Source organism: Xiphophorus hellerii, chromosome 22, assembly GCF_003331165.1.
Source record: "Xiphophorus hellerii strain 12219 chromosome 22, Xiphophorus_hellerii-4.1, whole genome shotgun sequence".
Classification (NCBI taxonomy): domain Eukaryota; kingdom Metazoa; phylum Chordata; class Actinopteri; order Cyprinodontiformes; family Poeciliidae; genus Xiphophorus; species Xiphophorus hellerii.
In genome coordinates this window covers 27,955,657-27,973,402 of record NC_045693.1, presented here as the reverse complement: position 1 = coordinate 27,973,402, position 17,746 = coordinate 27,955,657, and the positions used below count along the sequence as shown (strand labels likewise).

Here is a 17,746-nt window from a genome sequence, read left to right as displayed (position 1 = left end):
GGATTTCTGTAAATCTCAGAGATCTGTGTTTCTGGGGAGCACTAACACAAACTGAACCAGTTGCCTCTCAGATGTTAACTCCTTCAACATAACCTCAGTTTAGTGGCAACCCACTCTGCAAAATCAACAGCTGTCGACAGAACGAGGTGAACACAAAGACACAAAGACAAAACTTAAAAGGGGAAAACAAAGAGTGCTTTCAGAGCTCATCTAATGCACCATATCACATTAACCATCATCACTGTCCAGACCAGACAGCAGTCATCCATCCATCTCCAGGAGCCAGAATATATCCAGCGCAACAGAAAGAAGAAATCTCTGGGTGTGAGTGTTCCTGACCTCAGCTCCTCTGTTTCTTTCTTCACATAATTTGCAGCTGGAGCTAATCTGGAGCACTCCACACAGCAAACTCTGCAGTAACACATGCAAGTTTTCCAATTCTAAAGCATGCCAGTGTTTGACATGCTTCATATGTTCTGCTGGTTCCCATACATATCTTTACACTCAGCTTCTGGAACCAATAGAGTTAAAGAGCAATAATTCTTATATCTTCAAAAAATCATCAAAAAAGCAAAAAGAATTTGCTTTGTCAGCCAGTTAAAGTCTTGGTCATCCGCACGCCAAGAAACTAAGAATAAATTTACTGCTTTACACACACATCTTCTGTGTGAGATCCCAGGCTCTTGTGTGTCTGCTAGTAAAAGCTGCAGGTGGTTCTTGTTATCGCCTTGACAGTTTGATTTAGAGGATTTCAACAGGCACACATCCGTTGACCACATCGCTCGCTCTCTCTCACAAATGGTCCACAGTGGGCAGACAGTCCACAGACCTGTAAACCTGCCAGTCCTTTAACCACACAAATTATGCAAACAGTAACTGCAGTGCACTGCCAATCTATTTTGCTGTTTGTCTTCTTACACACACGCATGGTCCTTTGGTTTCCTTGGGAACAGTCCATTAGCCCATTTAGCCGTGTGTCCTATTAGCATCAACCTCCCATCTGTCTACCCGGCCTCAAAGGAGCAGGACTGTGTGTGTTTCTGTGTCTATGCTGAATGTTTGGTGAATGTGTGAGTTTCTGATCACTGCCCTCCCTTTATTTTTACAAACTAATCAAATATCAGATTACTTTCCATCAATTCCCACCTGGACCAGCGACACTGCACACAATCATTATCCCTGACCTCTCTGGTTGGCTGCCTGCCACCTGTCCTATCCACCAATTAAACTCCACAGCTGATGAGCCAGCTGACTGCCACTTCCTGCCCTGTGACCAATTAGATCGGACGGAGGAGGCGACCCTGGTGAGGGTAGGCTGAATGAGTCTGTCGACCTTTAAGGTCAAGGAAAGCAAAACTAATTGCTTGTTAATGGGGTAACAATCCCACAGGCAAACCTTCCTTAATGGGATCATTCCATCTTTCACAACAGGATAATTTCAGGAAATGTTTCATCTTTCTGGACCTAATTCACTGTCCAATCTGATTTATTCAAACCCCAACAAACACAAAGTCATTACTCTGAAGAGAAGTAAAAATGTTAAAGCTAAAGGACCGATGGAAATGATGCAATAGTTCATGACTCATTTGCCTCTACGATTTTTAGTGGCACATCTTTAAGTTTACCACTGAAATAACAGAGATGGCAGACATAGCAAACATTACACACATTTTTTTCCCATGGACTAAAGCTAAGGCTCTCCAAACATAGCCAAATATCTAGGAAAACAAATATCGTTTTTTGTGTTTTTGGTCTTTCATCCACACGAGAAACTCAACATAATGCCCAGTGAAGGTTAGAAATAATAAAATAATCTTTCTTTTAGTTGACTGTTTCATATGACTAAGCACAATTGTTTATAAAACTCTAACCAAAGAGGAGATTTGAGAAAACTCCATATTTGTGCTTGTGTGTGGACCTGAAAAAACAGAGATTTAGGGTCCCATACATTACAGTCTGAGACAAATAATGCACCGATTTATACAAATAATAACCTTTGATATGATTCCCAATCACATCATCTTGTGTTTTAATATCTTCATATCCTAATACACTATTTAAAAGCAGCTGAATTCAACTTATTGAGGAATATATGTCTTCTTTATAAATCTCAGGTGATTTCAATAAATGTATCACTTTTTGAAAAAGCATTAATCAATATTTCAGCTTATCACTTGTACATTTTTTTTAAGTAATTGAAGTTATGTCCAGTTAATGATTCTGATATACACTTCAGATAAAAACTTTAGGAAAGAAACACAAACCAGCTTTTGTAAAACCGCCTTTGTGTGTCCGTTCTACCGAAAATTTGTAGGTAAAGTTGCAGATGTCAGCACTACTCAACACAACAAGGTCCCTCTCATTCAAAATGGCCTCAGGTTGCCAGAACACACAACTCATCAACTGAGTGTGTGTGTGTAGGCAGGGGTGTGTATGTGTGTGTCCAAACTGTCACTTTATTTGTTCATGTCGAACGAGTCAGCAAGTTTCCCTGGCCTGGCTGTGGGCCTCATCCTCAGATCCTATAACAAGGAGCCGGTCAATCAATCTCTAATCAATAGCTATATGGAAAGGGGCCTGTGCGCGCGTGTGGGTGTGTGTGTTGTGTGTCAGGCTTACTAATTCAGACATAGAGACATGCAGTGCCCAGGCTCCGAGGGCTGCGTTCAGTGCCAGAGGAAGGAAATGAGCAGCAGCAGCAGTGTGTAGCGCTGAGCTCTGCCGTCCAGAGGGAACGCTGGCAAAGCTGAGGCGTCGATAACGTAGGTCTGAGCAAATATTCAGAAAGAGGATGGAGAGGCCCCAGAGCATGAACACACTAAGAGCTGAGGGAGGAGAAGGCCGGGCTTTGGCCAATAAACAAGCCAGAACAGCACTACTGCAGATTGCTGTAGAGCTTAAGTATACAGAATAGACACATTAGAGAGTCCATTCCCTTGGAGCAACACAAGGAGAGCTGATCTGCATCTGTGAGGAAAGACTGGACAGACGAGTTGGTGTGGGAACTTATAGAAAACAGGATGTGTTTGTGATAAATTGACTCCATTTATTTATTCTCATTAGTTATGGTATTATGTTTTCTGCATTTGTCTACACATTTAGAATTCTAAAAACACTATTTCTATGTATTGAAATGATAAAAAAAGGGTTTATTTTTCAATGTCAAAACATTTTTGGCCAACAATATAAATAAGATATTCATTAAATGTTATGGAAAGCTGTTCAAGGGAATTTATTTTTTCCTTTACTTTTAGTTTATTTGGCTGTAATTACAAACTACTGAATGTGTGTCTGATACACATTCTGTATTTATCATTTATCATGTTTGTAAACCATTAAAAAAAAAAAAAAATGTCCACACAACAGGATGCATCTCCACAAAGAGTGATGGAGTAGGTCAGCCAGGCCCATCAGTGGCGCTGTAAAACTGCCACAAGACGACATAAAAACACCTAAACCTTTCTGCCTTGGGTCAGCTAAAATGACTATATTATTTATTTTTTCTAAATGGCAGAAAGAAATTGAGAGAGAAGTTTATAGAAAAAAAGTTTATAGAGATGTTTATGGAAAAACCTGTGGCTGTGTCAGGTTTGTATGCAGTAAGTCACATAAATTAAGTTAATTAGAGCCACAGCTCTGGATGTATTAAATGTTTAATGTTACATGCTTCCTCATGTAACAATATGGAAAAATCTGAAGGATTCCCTCATGAAAACACTGGAGCTCCAAAATTCCTCTTGGTCATTTTCCAAATGTTTTGACCCAAGTTCCACAGTTTAAACAACAATCTTACCACATACTTAATAAATGTATGCAAACCTCTGAGTTACAAGATAATATTGAAAGTATTACTTTTCATTTTGTTTATTTGCAAACACCTTGCTTTACTGCTCAAAAGGTCATTCTAGGGGCTAGCATTGCATATTAGCCATGTCTTTAAGTGCTATTGGATATACAGTGAACTCTCATTTTTCGCGGGGGTTGCGTTCCGATAAGAACCCGTGATAGGCGAAATCTAGAAGTTACCTTTATTTTTTACAATTATTATACAGCATAATTAATTAAATACTCTACATTGAAACCAAAGAACAAAACCTGTTATCAAGCATTATTTAAACAAATATAACATTTTCTTACAAATAACTACAGTAAAATAATCATTTTAATCATCAATACGAAGTACAGTAGGACAAATTGTGACTCGCGTATTTCACTGTTCCTCTCACTGTGACGATGCGGCCTGACTCCGCTCTCTAGTGGCTTTTTCTTCTGAAGCCTGTAGAGCAGGTGTGTTTTTTCTAGAGAAGAACATAGTTATCGGTAGTTGTTGTCGAACTTTTTTCTTCTGGGCAAACATTTACCAAAATTTGCCAAGCTACATTGCGTATATTTAAATACCGTAACGTTATTGGCACACAGGTAGAGAAAAAGCACGGAGACTGTTCAGGACGCAGAATACAATGCACTGTAAAAAGAAAATTGCACAAAACAATCTGCAAAGCAGCGAGGCCATGAAAGGTGAACCACGTTATAGCGAGGGTTCACTGTAACATGTTAATTATTTACTTGCCTCTAGCAAATAAAAAAACATTAAAAAATAATAAAATAAACAGAACACATTTAAATTATATTCAAAAAAGAGAATCTAGATATGTCTTTTCGGGGACTTCAGTCTATGTTTATGTTTCTATATCCACGTAAGTTAGCTTTATGTACACTGCCTGGCCAAAAAAAAAGTCGCCACCTGGATTTAACTAAGCAAAAACAAGCCTCCTATTGGATAAGTACTGCATAGGCGATTATCTTTCAGCTGGCAACAAGTTATTTAACCCCAGCTGATGCAATGAGTAACTCCTCATTTCTTAAACAACCATGGCAAAAGACACATCCTGTGGTCGTGGAAAAGACGTTAGTCTGTTTGAGAAGGGTCAAATCATTGGCATGCATCAAGCAGAGCAAACATCTAAGGAGATTGCAGAAAACTACTAGAAATGGGTTAAGAACTGTCTAACGCATCATTAAAAACTGGAAGGATGGTGGGGAACCATCGTCTTCCAGGAAGAAATGTGGTCGGAAAAAAATCCTGAATGATCGTGATCGGCGAGTACTTAAACCTTTGGTCAATGAAATCGAAGAAAAACAACAGCAGAACTCAGCAGTATGTTTAATTGTGAACGCAAAAGCATTTCCACATGCACAATGCGAAGGGAACTCAAGGGGTTGGGATTGAACAGGTGTGTAGCCGTAAGAAAACCTCTAATCAGTAAGGCTAACCAGAAAAAAAGGCTTCAGTTTGCTAGGGAGCATAAAGATTGGACTCTGGAGGAATGGAAGAGGGTCATGTGGTCTGATGAGTCCAGATTTACCCTGTTCCAGAATGATGGGCGCATCAGGGTAAGAAGAGAGGCAGGTGAAGTGATGCACCCATCATGCCTAGTGCCTACTGTACAAGCCTGTGGGGGCAGTGCTATGATCTGGGGTTGCTGCAGTTGGTCAGGTCTAGGTTCAGCAACATTGTGTGCCCAAAGAATGAGGTCAGCTGACTACCTGAATATACTGAATGACCAGGTTATTCCATCAATGGATTTTGTCTTCCCAAATGGAATGGGCATATTCCAAGATAACAATGCCAGGATTCATGGGACTCACATTGTGAAAGAGTGGTTCAGGGAGCATGAGACATCTTTTTCACACATGGATTGGCCACCACAGAGTCCAGACCTTAACCCCATTGAGAATCTTTGGGATGTGCTGGAGAAGGCTTTGCGCAGTGGTCAGACTCTCCCATCATCAATACAAGATCTTGGTGAAAGATTAATGCAACACTGGATGGAAAAAAATCTTGTGACACTGCAGAAGCTTATTGAAACAATGCCACAGCGAATGCGGGCTGTAATCAAAGCTAAAGGCGGTCCAACAAAATATTAGAGAGTGTGACCATTTTTTGGTGGCGACTTTTTTTTTGGCCAGGCAGTGTATTTCCTTTATGCTCAGCTCAGCAAACTCTTTTCTATTGTGTGCGTGTTTGTTTGTAATACCTTGGGGACCAAGGAAACACTATTTTGGGGCCAGGGGTTAGAATTATTACTGCGGTTGAGTGAATTGAGTTTTGGTTAGGGTTAGGTACGTAATGGTTAAGGTTAGGATAAGGGTAAGGTTTAGGCTGTAGAAATGAATGGATGTCAATGGAAAGTCCCTACAAAGGAAGCCATGTAAACATGTGTGTGTGTACAGCCATGACCGACGTGTAATTTGTTATTATTTGCTGCCCTGCAGCTTTGAGTAGCGGCTAATTATCTGCTTAGATCCATATCTTTTGTGCCTCAGGAGTGTAACAATTGGCAAAACCCATCGATTCGCTTCGCTTACTGAAACAATGGACGATGAATTAATCTGAGATGGAATAGATTCCCAACCTGCCTGGTACAGTTAAGCCCTAAAACAGGATTTCTATGATTTATTTCCGTGACTCAAACCCAGATTAGTCGTCGGAAATGTTATCCAAGGTCTCGGCGTTTCTTAAGCGTTATGCTTGAGAACATGAACTGAGTTGAAACTGGGTCTACGTCATCATCACTTTCATTATTAGTGAGAAAACAGGGTAAAAAAAATCACTTTTAAAAGTGGTGGGACAAAGCAATTATCCCTGTGGTGCCTGCTGTGACTGTCGGTTGTCCTTGAAAGCCTTCCATCTAAAAGAATAAAAGTGATTTGTAAAACTTTCTACAACACAAACAGTTTAAAAGAAGTTTTATTTGGACCGTTTTGATCAAGCCCTCTGCCTGAAAATCAAGGGCCCATGTCCACATTGTAAATATTCATGGTTTCACCATTAAAGTGTTTAACAAAAGTAAAACTCTTTTGGAACTATGACATTATCTTTACAACACAAATTCAAGTTTAACCACTGTTTTATAATAAACTTTTCCCCTGGCCGTTAACCAGGTTTAACAATGCTTTCACAGCATGAGCAGCAAACCCCGGCCTCCGTACCAAAATGTGAGCTTGTTAAGAGTCTTAAACATAAAGTGAAATCAAGGAAGGCAGAAATGTGCTGAAAGTCAACTGGAGCCACAATAGTTTGGTGGCATGAGAGCAGTGATGTGATTAATCTGTTTCATTGTGTTTATGATAAAATCATATCTTCATACTTCATAAAAGATTTCCCCCAGAGCAGCCAGTAGAATGTAGCGGCAGTCCAACATTGAGAACAGAACCAGCGTCTTAAACCGCCAGGTCGAATTTTTAAATTATTTTCAGGTTATTTGTTTAGCTTTCTGACCAATGATGCTAATCCGGGTGAGTTTGATAGTTGTGCACTGCTTCACCTGCTATCTGGCCACTCCGGATGTCCTTTTTTTTTCTTACAGTGAGCCACGATGTAGCCAAAGTCTGTCAAGTGCTTGTTTTTTAAATACCATATTAGATTCGTTGTGTTGATGCATTTTGACATGCTTCACCCCCGATATAATATTTTTGCCGCAACACACAAACGTCCCCATTCCTTCTCAGAGCGTTAAAGCTCCACACAACAGGATTTGTTGCTGCGCGCTTCCACAGTGTGAAGGAAAAAGGAGATCAGCTGCACATGCAGGCTGCAAAGATAAATGTGATCGGTTTTGGTAATCGGCATCAAGAGACAGTGATTGGCGATCACCGATCATACACTTTTTCACGGAAATCGGCCGATTATGATCAGAGGCTGACTGATGGGCACACCTCCAGTTAAAACAAACTGATTCAGGTTTTGAGCATCTTGCTTTACCTTCTTGCTAGCATCTTGCTGTTTTTCCAGGTTTTTCTTATTTCAGCAATGAATGCAAATGGATGAAAATATATAAGAAACTATTTAATATTTCAGATTTTGTCTCATTATTTAAACTTTAATGTATCTTTTGGAGTTTTATGTGTTCAACAAACACAAAACTAGCCTGGTAAGAACCAGCCTCTTGTTCTGCCGTTGCTTTGTGCTTCACAATTCCGCTCGATTCTCAGCTCCCTTCACCGCTCCATCTGGGTTTTCTCCTATTCATTTGAATTCCATCTGCTAAAATTTCTACCGAATCAATCAGCAAACGGAAGAAGTTGATGTCTTCCAAATATTGAATCATTATTCAATATTTCCTGGAGGCATGGACTCTGTTGAAACTTGAAATTTTACCCAATCGCTAAGGTTTGTGAATGACGTGTGTAGACAACCATCCTCCATTGTGAAGAAAGAAGTCTTGAGCCAACCGAGGCGACTTTTGATGTTAATTCAATGACCAACACAGACGGAACGGCTTTGTTCCTCCGCTGCCATTGGTAACAGGCAGAAAAGCAACTTCATCGTTCATGATTTCTCCTTCTGTTCCCTGATTGGCCAGGTAGAAATTTTACCAGAAGGAATTCAAAAGAATGGAAGATCACCCAGCTGGAGCAGTGGAGGGAGATGGAAATTGAGTGGAGGTAGGCAATAGCCAGGCTGACACAAAGCAGTATACTGTGAAGAACCAGATTGTGAATTGTCTTTTTTTTTTTTTGCTTTGATTTGTTTTTAAAAGATAAATAATGGAAGAAATAAGTATTTTTGTATTCAGCCTCATTTACTCTGACTCCATTTAATAAAATTCAATCTGCTTTAGAAGTCACCTAATTAATAAAAAAATGTTCTGAGCTGTATATATCTGAACTTATTCCCAACATGTAACATGGTAGTGGCAGTATCATGCTCTAGCATGTTTTCCTTCACCAAGGACATGGAAGCTGGTCAAGATCACAACAATTTAATGAAATCTTCTTCCTGGAAGTCCACAACGCTGATCTCGTTTCACCATGCCGCATAAATCACTCTAGGTTTTTACATATTCAAACTGTCAGAAACCTCAAATGCATATAAATGATTTTATAAATTATTCTGCTTTTGTATTCATAATCTTTATGCTTGCAATTCTAGAGTTTAGATGATGACAGAACTGCAAACTGGCCCCTTTGAGACGGGCTTATTAAGGAGGAAAAATTTAACAGAAAAAAAAATCTGTACAGAGGAGAAAAATAAAATAAAGCATGCTGCATAGCAACTTTTCAGCTCTTTTGTTCCAAACCATTAATAAACACAGAGCTAATGCTCCTCCATTCATCCTACTCAGAGCCTGACGTTAACTAATATCAAAGCCATTGTGGTAACTCCTCACACCTCCCTGCACGGCGTGAAAAAGAATCCATTTTCAGACATTAAGCAAAGATTTTATTGTCTTTTTTTGGCTTTGATGTCAACATGATGCAAAATAAAAGGTTTTCACTGATAGTAATGAATCACTTTATATTTCTTAAAAAAAATACAAGCAGTGTATTTTGGTAAACAAGATATTTTAAATGCCTAATTATGTTGTTTCACCAAATGACATTTTAAAGTATTTTAAAAATGATAATGCCCTGATCTTATGTCCAGAAAGTGCTCTAGAGCAGTGGTCCCCAACCACCGGACCGCAGACCGGTACCGGGCCGCGGACCAATTGGTACCGGGCTGTGCAAGAAATAATGAACTACTTCCGGATGTTTTATTTTGAAAATCCTAAACCGGATTTCACCGGTTACGTCTTGCGCGTCAAAATTGAGCCAACTTGCAGCAGAATGAGTAACAAAACAACATCGGAGTACTGCGCGCGCGAACTCCCCCCCCCCGGTCCACAGCAAAATTGCGAAGGGCTTCGCGGTCCTTCACGACTAAAAAGGTTGGGGACCGCTGCTCTAGAGCGTTTTCTGGACACTCAGAGACTCTTTACCTAGAACTCAGTCATTCAGACACTGAGGGTGAAAAGCTGCTGGATTGTAGCCCCAGTCAGAGAGAGGCCAGGCTGCCACACACCAGCACTGTTAGCCTTGCTAGAGGTCTTGCAATGGGGGCTCAATCCTTTGACCTCTTGTGATGTTACATTCTGAACGTTTTTGAAAAGGCAAATTTTTTGTGCACCAAAAAACATTAATAAAATGCCTGGATGTTTGTTTTTAAGTGCTTGGACAGTTTTTAGAAGCAATAGAAACCCAAATGGAAGTACATGCAAACATGCAAAATGTGAATTTGGTGTAATACGATGTCAGCTGAGGTGTTTTGGACATCTGATCAGGATGTCATGTATGCAGGTCTTCTAGGTTTTCGCCCACTGGGAGGAGACCCCAGGGAAGACTTAGAACCCACTGGAGGGACCATGTCAGGGCTTGAATCGCAGAGGAAGAGTGATGTCTGGGGTTCCCTGCTAGATGCACAGATACTGTACCATTCTTTATTTTAAAGGAGTTTTTTTCTCTTGCCCTCTGTGTTATATATATTTAATTCCTCGGTTTTAATTTCTTTGTGATTTTCCGACCATCATCTTCTGCTGCTAACTGTCTTATTTAGATTCAACAGAAATCCTTTTAGAAATAATGTAAAACTGATAATACAGTTTGATTTGTAATTGACTGAGGACCTGCTGTCCTTCTGTCTGATTGGGCAATTGACTCAGGAAGGAGTCAGTGGTTGGCCCAGGGGGGAGTGGGACCCTCTTGAGAAAAGGCCAAGTATCTCTCCAGAAAGATAAGAGCAGATGTCGGCTCTCCACTTAGCTACAATCACCGTCCTCCATCTGTTTGTGTACTCTGCTCCATTTTCATTCTCTTTCTCCCAAGAGCGAATCAGCAAACACATAAATCCAGCAAACTTCAATCCAGTCACTGATGACACGATGCAACATGTTGCCAAAATTGTCAACTCAAAAATCCCCACAGAGCAAAACAAACATAATTTTATTAAAGTCTCATCACACAAAATATATAGTACACATTTCAATTTGCTTTGTTGAGTAAATGTTGATAAGTTAGCTTATTATTTGTATTTGCATTAATTTAAATCTAATACCTTTCAGAACCAGACTGAGGAACTTAGTCTGGTTACGACTTAATGTGTCTTAACCAGTGTCGGTTAAGTCTCAACCCACTTAGTGTGGGTTTAATCTCAAAATCAGAATCAGATTTATTCAAGTTTAGCACAAAAATGGAATTTGACTTTGTTTCTGCTTTGATCTCAAGAAAGACATATACAAAAGGCAAGATGTGAAATAAAGTTTTTTTCTTGAATATATAATGTGTTTTTTCTAAATGAATACAAGGCTGAAAGAATGCAAATAAGTGCTGACCAAGTCTTGAATATCCATTATTGTTGATTCTCTTCTATTTATGACCATTGTATATCTGACTACCAACTATGTATTACAAATACAGTAGCTTGGTTATGGGTTTGTCATTGAATGCCACCAATGTAACGTTTTGTAAACAGATAATGAACGGTAAGGTATAAATAAAAGAAAACTCAGTCAGTTCACCTCATGGTTCTGTGAGGTTTTATAAAAACAGGAACGACTGTTTTTATAAAGTCTCAGAAACATAGCTAACGTAACATCTTGTTCCTGTGTTTTAGTAAATATGCTTAAGATGGTCAATAGTGTTGAATAAGTTATAGGTTGTCTAGTCAGATTATCCTGTTGCAGTGGACCCAGAGGCAAGTAACTGGAAGGCGAATGGTACTGAGAATTCTTTAGTGAAGAGAACATGAGGAACTTACAAAACACACATGAAGAGAAAAGGCCATAGAATGTGGAGAAGTCGATGGACATAGCTGAAGTCTCATCACTTACATAAACTCCTCCTGCAGCTTGGATTTGAAAACATATGACAGGTGCTGCTGTGGCCTGCACAGATCAAACAACAGTTTTTTCTCTGGCGCTGCAGAGATGCATTGGTGACACATGCAACCTGTGTACAGAGAACTTAGTCGGTCACAGGTTCGAGTCCCGGCCTGTTGACCTTTGCCATGTCTCCTCCCACTCTCACAACCCACTTTCCTATCGGGCCTTTCTCAAAGACCACTAGAACTGATAAAAGAAGAGCTTTACGCTGCGTACACACATCAGTGGACAACTTTGGGTAAAGTGTTTTTCCAAAAGGCGCACTGGCATGTGGTGGAAGAAGATGGTATCAAACACAACCAACAACCAGACTTTTCCTCTGTCAAGAAAACTGGCATGGGGTGTGAGATCTTTCCGGGTGCATGCAGAAAAGGTGCACGAAGGCCTGAGAGAAAATAAGCAGTCTTGTGGTTTGATTAAAAGTTAATTAAGTTGAATATGTATGAATACAATTGGTAACATGAATATAAGTAATCACTCAATAACTTTCTGCAAAGTATCTCTGATTAATGATTTGTGATGATTTAACTATGTAATGATTATGGTTGATGATTTATAATAAGTGAGAGATGTGATTAATTGTTAATGAATATCAAGTTGTGATGATTTGAAATCAATTCAAATGGGTTTAACACAGGTTGAATGTGTTTAATAAGTTGTAATAGATAATATAGTGAGTTATAGAAAAGAGAGGAATGCAGTACGTTAAAGTCAGCATGATGGGTGAAGCCCTGCTGACAGGAAGTGTCGCAAGCTGGGAGAGACGGGACTTTCCAGAAAAACAAAGCAGAAGTTAAATAAAAAAATAGTAAACCAAGGTCCCACACACACAGATGGGGGAGACAAAGCAGAAGTTCAGAAAAAAAAATAGTAAAGCAAACTCCACATACACACAAATGGACGTGAAAAGTATAAAAACAGGCTGAAAAGAGGAACCAACTGTTCTTGATCCGCGGCGTCGAAGGAGAGACAACATAGATAAGCAGATTGAGAGACAGCAGAGGTCCGCAGCTCGGAACCACGGGAAAGTCAAGACTCCGCGCCGCCAAGAAAAGGACAAGATCCGATTGCCACAGCCCCGGTTCCTGATTCTACCATCGACCCTGCCTCCACCCAACGATCGCTAACGGCTGCAACAGACTTGGAGAAAAGACAAAGGTCCCGGAAGGATAAAAGAGCTGGGTTTTCGAAGGATTTGGACCCGCTCTGCTTTGCATCTATTCTAAGGAGGATTTTTCCATCTAAGGACAAAGACTCTGACCAAGACTCGGGATATTTCTGTTGCCAAGACCCATCTCCAACTGGGTGTGAGTTGAATCTGCCTCCCTAAAAATCTATCTTAGAACTTGCGACATAAGTTAGTGAAAGGAGACAGGGTAGTATGATTGTACATGTAAATTCTATTACACTGTTTTTGAATTATATACAATTGATTATTGATTTGTATGTCGCATATCCCTGCTTAAGCGTGCTTAATAAATTCATACTATAAAATTCTAATGAGGTTGGTGGACATTGGAATTAATTGAGTCATTTGACTATTTTTCAGTTCTTTTAATTAAGGTAAAACTAATGTACATGATTCCAGTAAAAAGGAGGCTTCATAATTTCCTTTGGTGAGAGTAAATAATGACCCTGGGACTTACATCTAAGTCACTAAATTTAATCTAGCCGGTTCCAAGAGCGAGTTATATATTAGAAAGCGAGCTACCGTTAACAGGAGCGGTTATTGGGATTATGCAGCTGCGAGGGCTACTCAGCTGATTGTTTCTTAACTGCAAAGGGTCGTAGCTCCTGGATTGAAGGTAGTTAGAGCTAGACGAATCGCTTTCGCTACCAGTTTAAATAGATTGTCTCTTATGGATCTCTCTCAGGGTAATACCCAGGTCCCAGAGACTTTCCGGACCTGTTAGACAGAGAACTGGTCAGTAGTCGGCCCAAGAGAGTTGTGAGGAAAGGGCGGGGCTGGCTATTGCGCAATAACAGACACCTCTCACTAAGCTCTCAGTACTTTTAAATATTAAAAGCTTGAGTTTTTTTCATCCATCCTGTCATGATTTCAGCTCTACCTTGATTGTGCTGCTTACTGTCCCTCCCTCAGGTTGATTACTCATTATCCTCACCTTCACTGTGCTGCTCCTTATTTAAACAGCAAACAGCAGCTGGCTATGTGGAGATGTTGCAGCGGGCATCCCTCATGACTGAGGGCCCTCGTCTGTGTGGTAATGATTGGGTTTTTTTCAAACAGGACAATGCTGCAGTTCACAATGCCCGCCTGACAAAGGAGATCTTCCAAGAGAATAACATCACTCTTTTGGACCATCCTGCATGTTCCCCGGATCTAAACCCAATTGAGAACATTTGGGGATGGATGGCAAGGGAAGTTTACAAAAATGGACATCAGTTCCAGACAGTGGATGCCCTTCGTGAAGCCATCTTCAACACTTGGAGCAACGTTCCCACTAGCCTCCTGGAAACACTGGCATCAAGCATGCCTAAACGATTGTTTGAAGTCATCAACAAGAATGGTGGAGCTACTCATTACTGAGTCCTTTTTTTTTGACAATTTGTTTCTGTTTTGGGGGGTTTTCGGGTTTTTTTGAGCTATGGTCTTAAACTTTTGATCAGCTGAAAAATCATGTTTAAGTATAAATGCAGTTTTCAATTAATTCCCCGCTCAAAAGGTTTTGTCTCTTACGCTGATTTCTTCTTTTAACATTGTGAAGATCTACTTAGAACCTTCTTAAGATCCAATAGTGCAAAATGCAAATTCTTGCAATTTTTTTGACTGGTCTTAAGATTTTGATCAGGAGTGTATAGTCTGTTGGTTAGTCTGTCATTTGTGAATCCCCCTGAGGCCCTAAGCCCTTCAAGTTTCCACTCACCCAAACCTCACAAGGCTGGATTCTTGGTCCCTGTAGCTCCCCCATTCCTGATAAATCTCTTTTTGTGTTTTCTCTGTTTTTTTCATCCGATCATGACTCTCACCTCTGTTTTTGTGTTCCAGACATACCAGTGAAATCACACCCTATGGATACCCTTTGACACCATCTCATTATTTCAAAATAAACACTTGACTATTGATCTCTTGTCTTGGATGCATATTGGGTTCTGGCTGGTTGCTTAAATGTTACACATCCATTGTCTATCCCTACCCATCCTTGCAGGGTGCTGCTGTGGCCTGTCTTCAGCGGTCATTGGGTGGGGGCGGGGTACACCCAGTTGACCAGTTTTAGGACTGTGAGAGGAAGTTGGATTACCCAGAGAGAACCCAACCATGTTAAACATGCAGAAGGACTCCAGGCTGGGATTCGAACCCAAGACATTTGTGCTATAAGTCAACAGTGCTACCAACTCCTCATACATGCAGCCCAGCATGAGCTTAGAAGATATGAAATTAAATATGACAAAATATTTTTGACATACTCCCTCACACTAGTCTTCCATACAGTCTTTTTATTGATTTGGTATTGCACTTCAGCATTCCCCTTTGTACTAGAATGGCTGTAGGAGGGATTATCAAACTTTTAAAGCTTGATTTCTCACTCAGCTCTCAAAGTCCTCACATTCATTCTTTAATAATGTCCCACTTAGTTCTAATAATCTTTTGGATATTGAGTCTCATCTCTTGTGTGGCAGCCTGGTTCTTTAAAGCCCTGATGGCTAAAATGTTAATAAGCCAGCTAATAAAAGGAAAAGAAGAGTATTTAGGCAGTCATGCTTGGCTTCTCAGCTGCAGGGGCTCTGTTGTTTGTTTTGAAGCACTAATAATGACTGCACAGACTTATAATTATGAACTTAGTGAGGTGAGGAAATTACTCGAGATGAAGAGACAGCAGGGGAGCAGATTGTTGGAAGGCACATATCAGAGTCTGCTCCTGACTCACTCCAGTTTACAGGAGGTGGAAATGAATGAGCTGCATCCTGAAAACAACATATTCATCATTCAGACTAAAATAGAGATTGTGCAGACTGACACCTCATGAAGGAAAACAAATTTTTGTTTTTCTATGGATTCACAGAATTCCTCATTTGTTTTTCTCCAACATTATGATACTCTGCAAGTAAATAATCATCGCCGCCGACCTATCAACGCTGGACCAAGCCACGTCATGTCCAATCACCGACCAAACCCCAGTTGATAAGGACCTCCATCCATGGCATCTTCCACTTTCCAGCTGCGCTCAACCCTCCTCCACCCCTTCTCCACCTCCACTCTCCTGGCTCTCCAGGCTCGCATCCTTCACCGACCTCCACCACCAGTGTCGGGTCCCAGGGGATGACATTCCTAACCTACACCGGGAATGCTCATTCGAGCTTATTGCAATTCACAGCTTGATGTCCTCAGCCAGGGCCCGAGCGCCAAAGAACTTTAAATTCATGCATGTCAATAAACCTTTTTAATCGCTGTTTTTTCCGTCTGAGTCTCTCCAGATTGAAATAACAGTTGTTTGTAGTTCTTTCATCCGACACATTGACGAGTTAGCTTTACCTTTGAGTTGAACATTGAGCTTTCTCAACCTCCTGCCTAGTGGTATGGGTGTGAACTGATGTTGGAAACCAGAAAGTTTGCAAATCCATCAAACACAACTGGACAGCAGATGCATTTCTCATCTGAATTAAGTTTACAATCATTTTAGATACAATAGTAGATCCATTTTTTTCTTTAAACTTTGGACTTCTAAATATAATAGATCAACCTGGTATTTATGAAGTCTTTATTTTACCCAAATTTGTAGTCACTGCCCTCATTACAGATCTCTCAAATCATGAATCAGTGATTTATTCAACAGTCAGTGTTTGTGTAGTAATTTCACAGACAAACTAATGTGTATGCGCAGTGACACTCTGGTTTGCAAAGCAATTCCTCATCTCCTGAGCTGCAGAGAATTCAATGCAGTTGAGACATTGATGCACATCCATTATGTAAATTTGCTGTTTGACCATATCCCATAGGTAAGCTGTTATATTTATATCTGGCAAGTGTTGAGAATAGTAGCTATTAGTTGTAATATATAGGAACTCATTGGAAATTACAATGAGACGTTTGAGTGGGAGGTAGCCATCAGAATGTGGGCAAACTTTGGTCATAAAGAAATGGATAACATCAGCATTAATGGTAAAGTTGACTGTGTTGTTTAAAACATTCCTTAGCTGGTACGAAGAAACCAAAAGTGTCCAGATTTACCGTCTGAAGAACAGGTAAAAATGGACAAGTACAGCATAGCAATGTATGAGCTTACGGAGAGATCTGTGCTAATGTGGGGAAGGTCGACCGTTTATCCCTGTGTGTGTAGTTGTTAAATGTTAGCTATTATTGTTAGCTTTAGTAAGCTGGCAGCTAATATAAGTTTTACCAGTCATGTTGGGAGTTACAGGATATTGTTGCTATCATTATTCTTGCACCAGGGGACATGATCTGTAACTCAATAGTTTATTACTGCTATATTAGGAATCTTTATTATCTATGTGATAATGACTGAGCACTGTATGTGTTGTTGAACAACAGAAAAGCTCATTGGCACTCTCATTAGCCAACAGAAATTACATCATCTGCGCTTTTCTGCTGCTTCTGTCTCAAGGTGTGGTATTCCAGTGGTTAGTTTTGACTACGCTATAGACGGTCACTGAAGGTTTAGTCTTTTGGCGACCATTTTCTATTAACTCATGAAAAGGCTGTGCAAGAAAATCCCAGTCCATCTGGATCAGCAACTATTCCAACGTCTCTTAAAGCCTCTTTTTTTCTCAATTTTCATGCTAAGTCTCCATCAGATACTTATAGGTACTTGCTACCATATGATTAGATAATCTTTCATTTGTGTTAACAGGCACATGAACAAGTGTACCTACAGTTGGGAGGAGATTTATTACCTAATATACTAGAATCATTGGTTGAACTGTAGAAATATCTTGTTCATCACCTGCTTATATTTAAAATATAATTTCACAAACACAGATTTTAAGACAGTTATCAATGTGAAGAGTAACTGCCTATTTAAAACACTGTTACACAAGCAAACATGAGGAAGAGGAAAAGTTTCTGT

The 17,746-nt window shown here is 40.0% G+C and overlaps 1 protein-coding gene across 1 annotated transcript in view; it reads left to right on the top strand.

Moving 5' to 3' along the window:
- Positions 1 to 12,829, top strand: part of LOC116713405 (ankyrin repeat and sterile alpha motif domain-containing protein 1B-like) — a 41,999-nt gene extending 29,170 nt beyond the window's left edge. The window contains exons 7-8 of the mRNA XM_032553548.1: positions 5,670 to 5,675; positions 12,667 to 12,829. Of these exons, the coding sequence (XP_032409439.1) occupies positions 5,670 to 5,675; positions 12,667 to 12,829 (169 nt within the window). The remainder of the gene's footprint in view (positions 1 to 5,669; positions 5,676 to 12,666) is intronic.
- Positions 12,830 to 17,746: the final 4,917 nt, after the last annotated feature.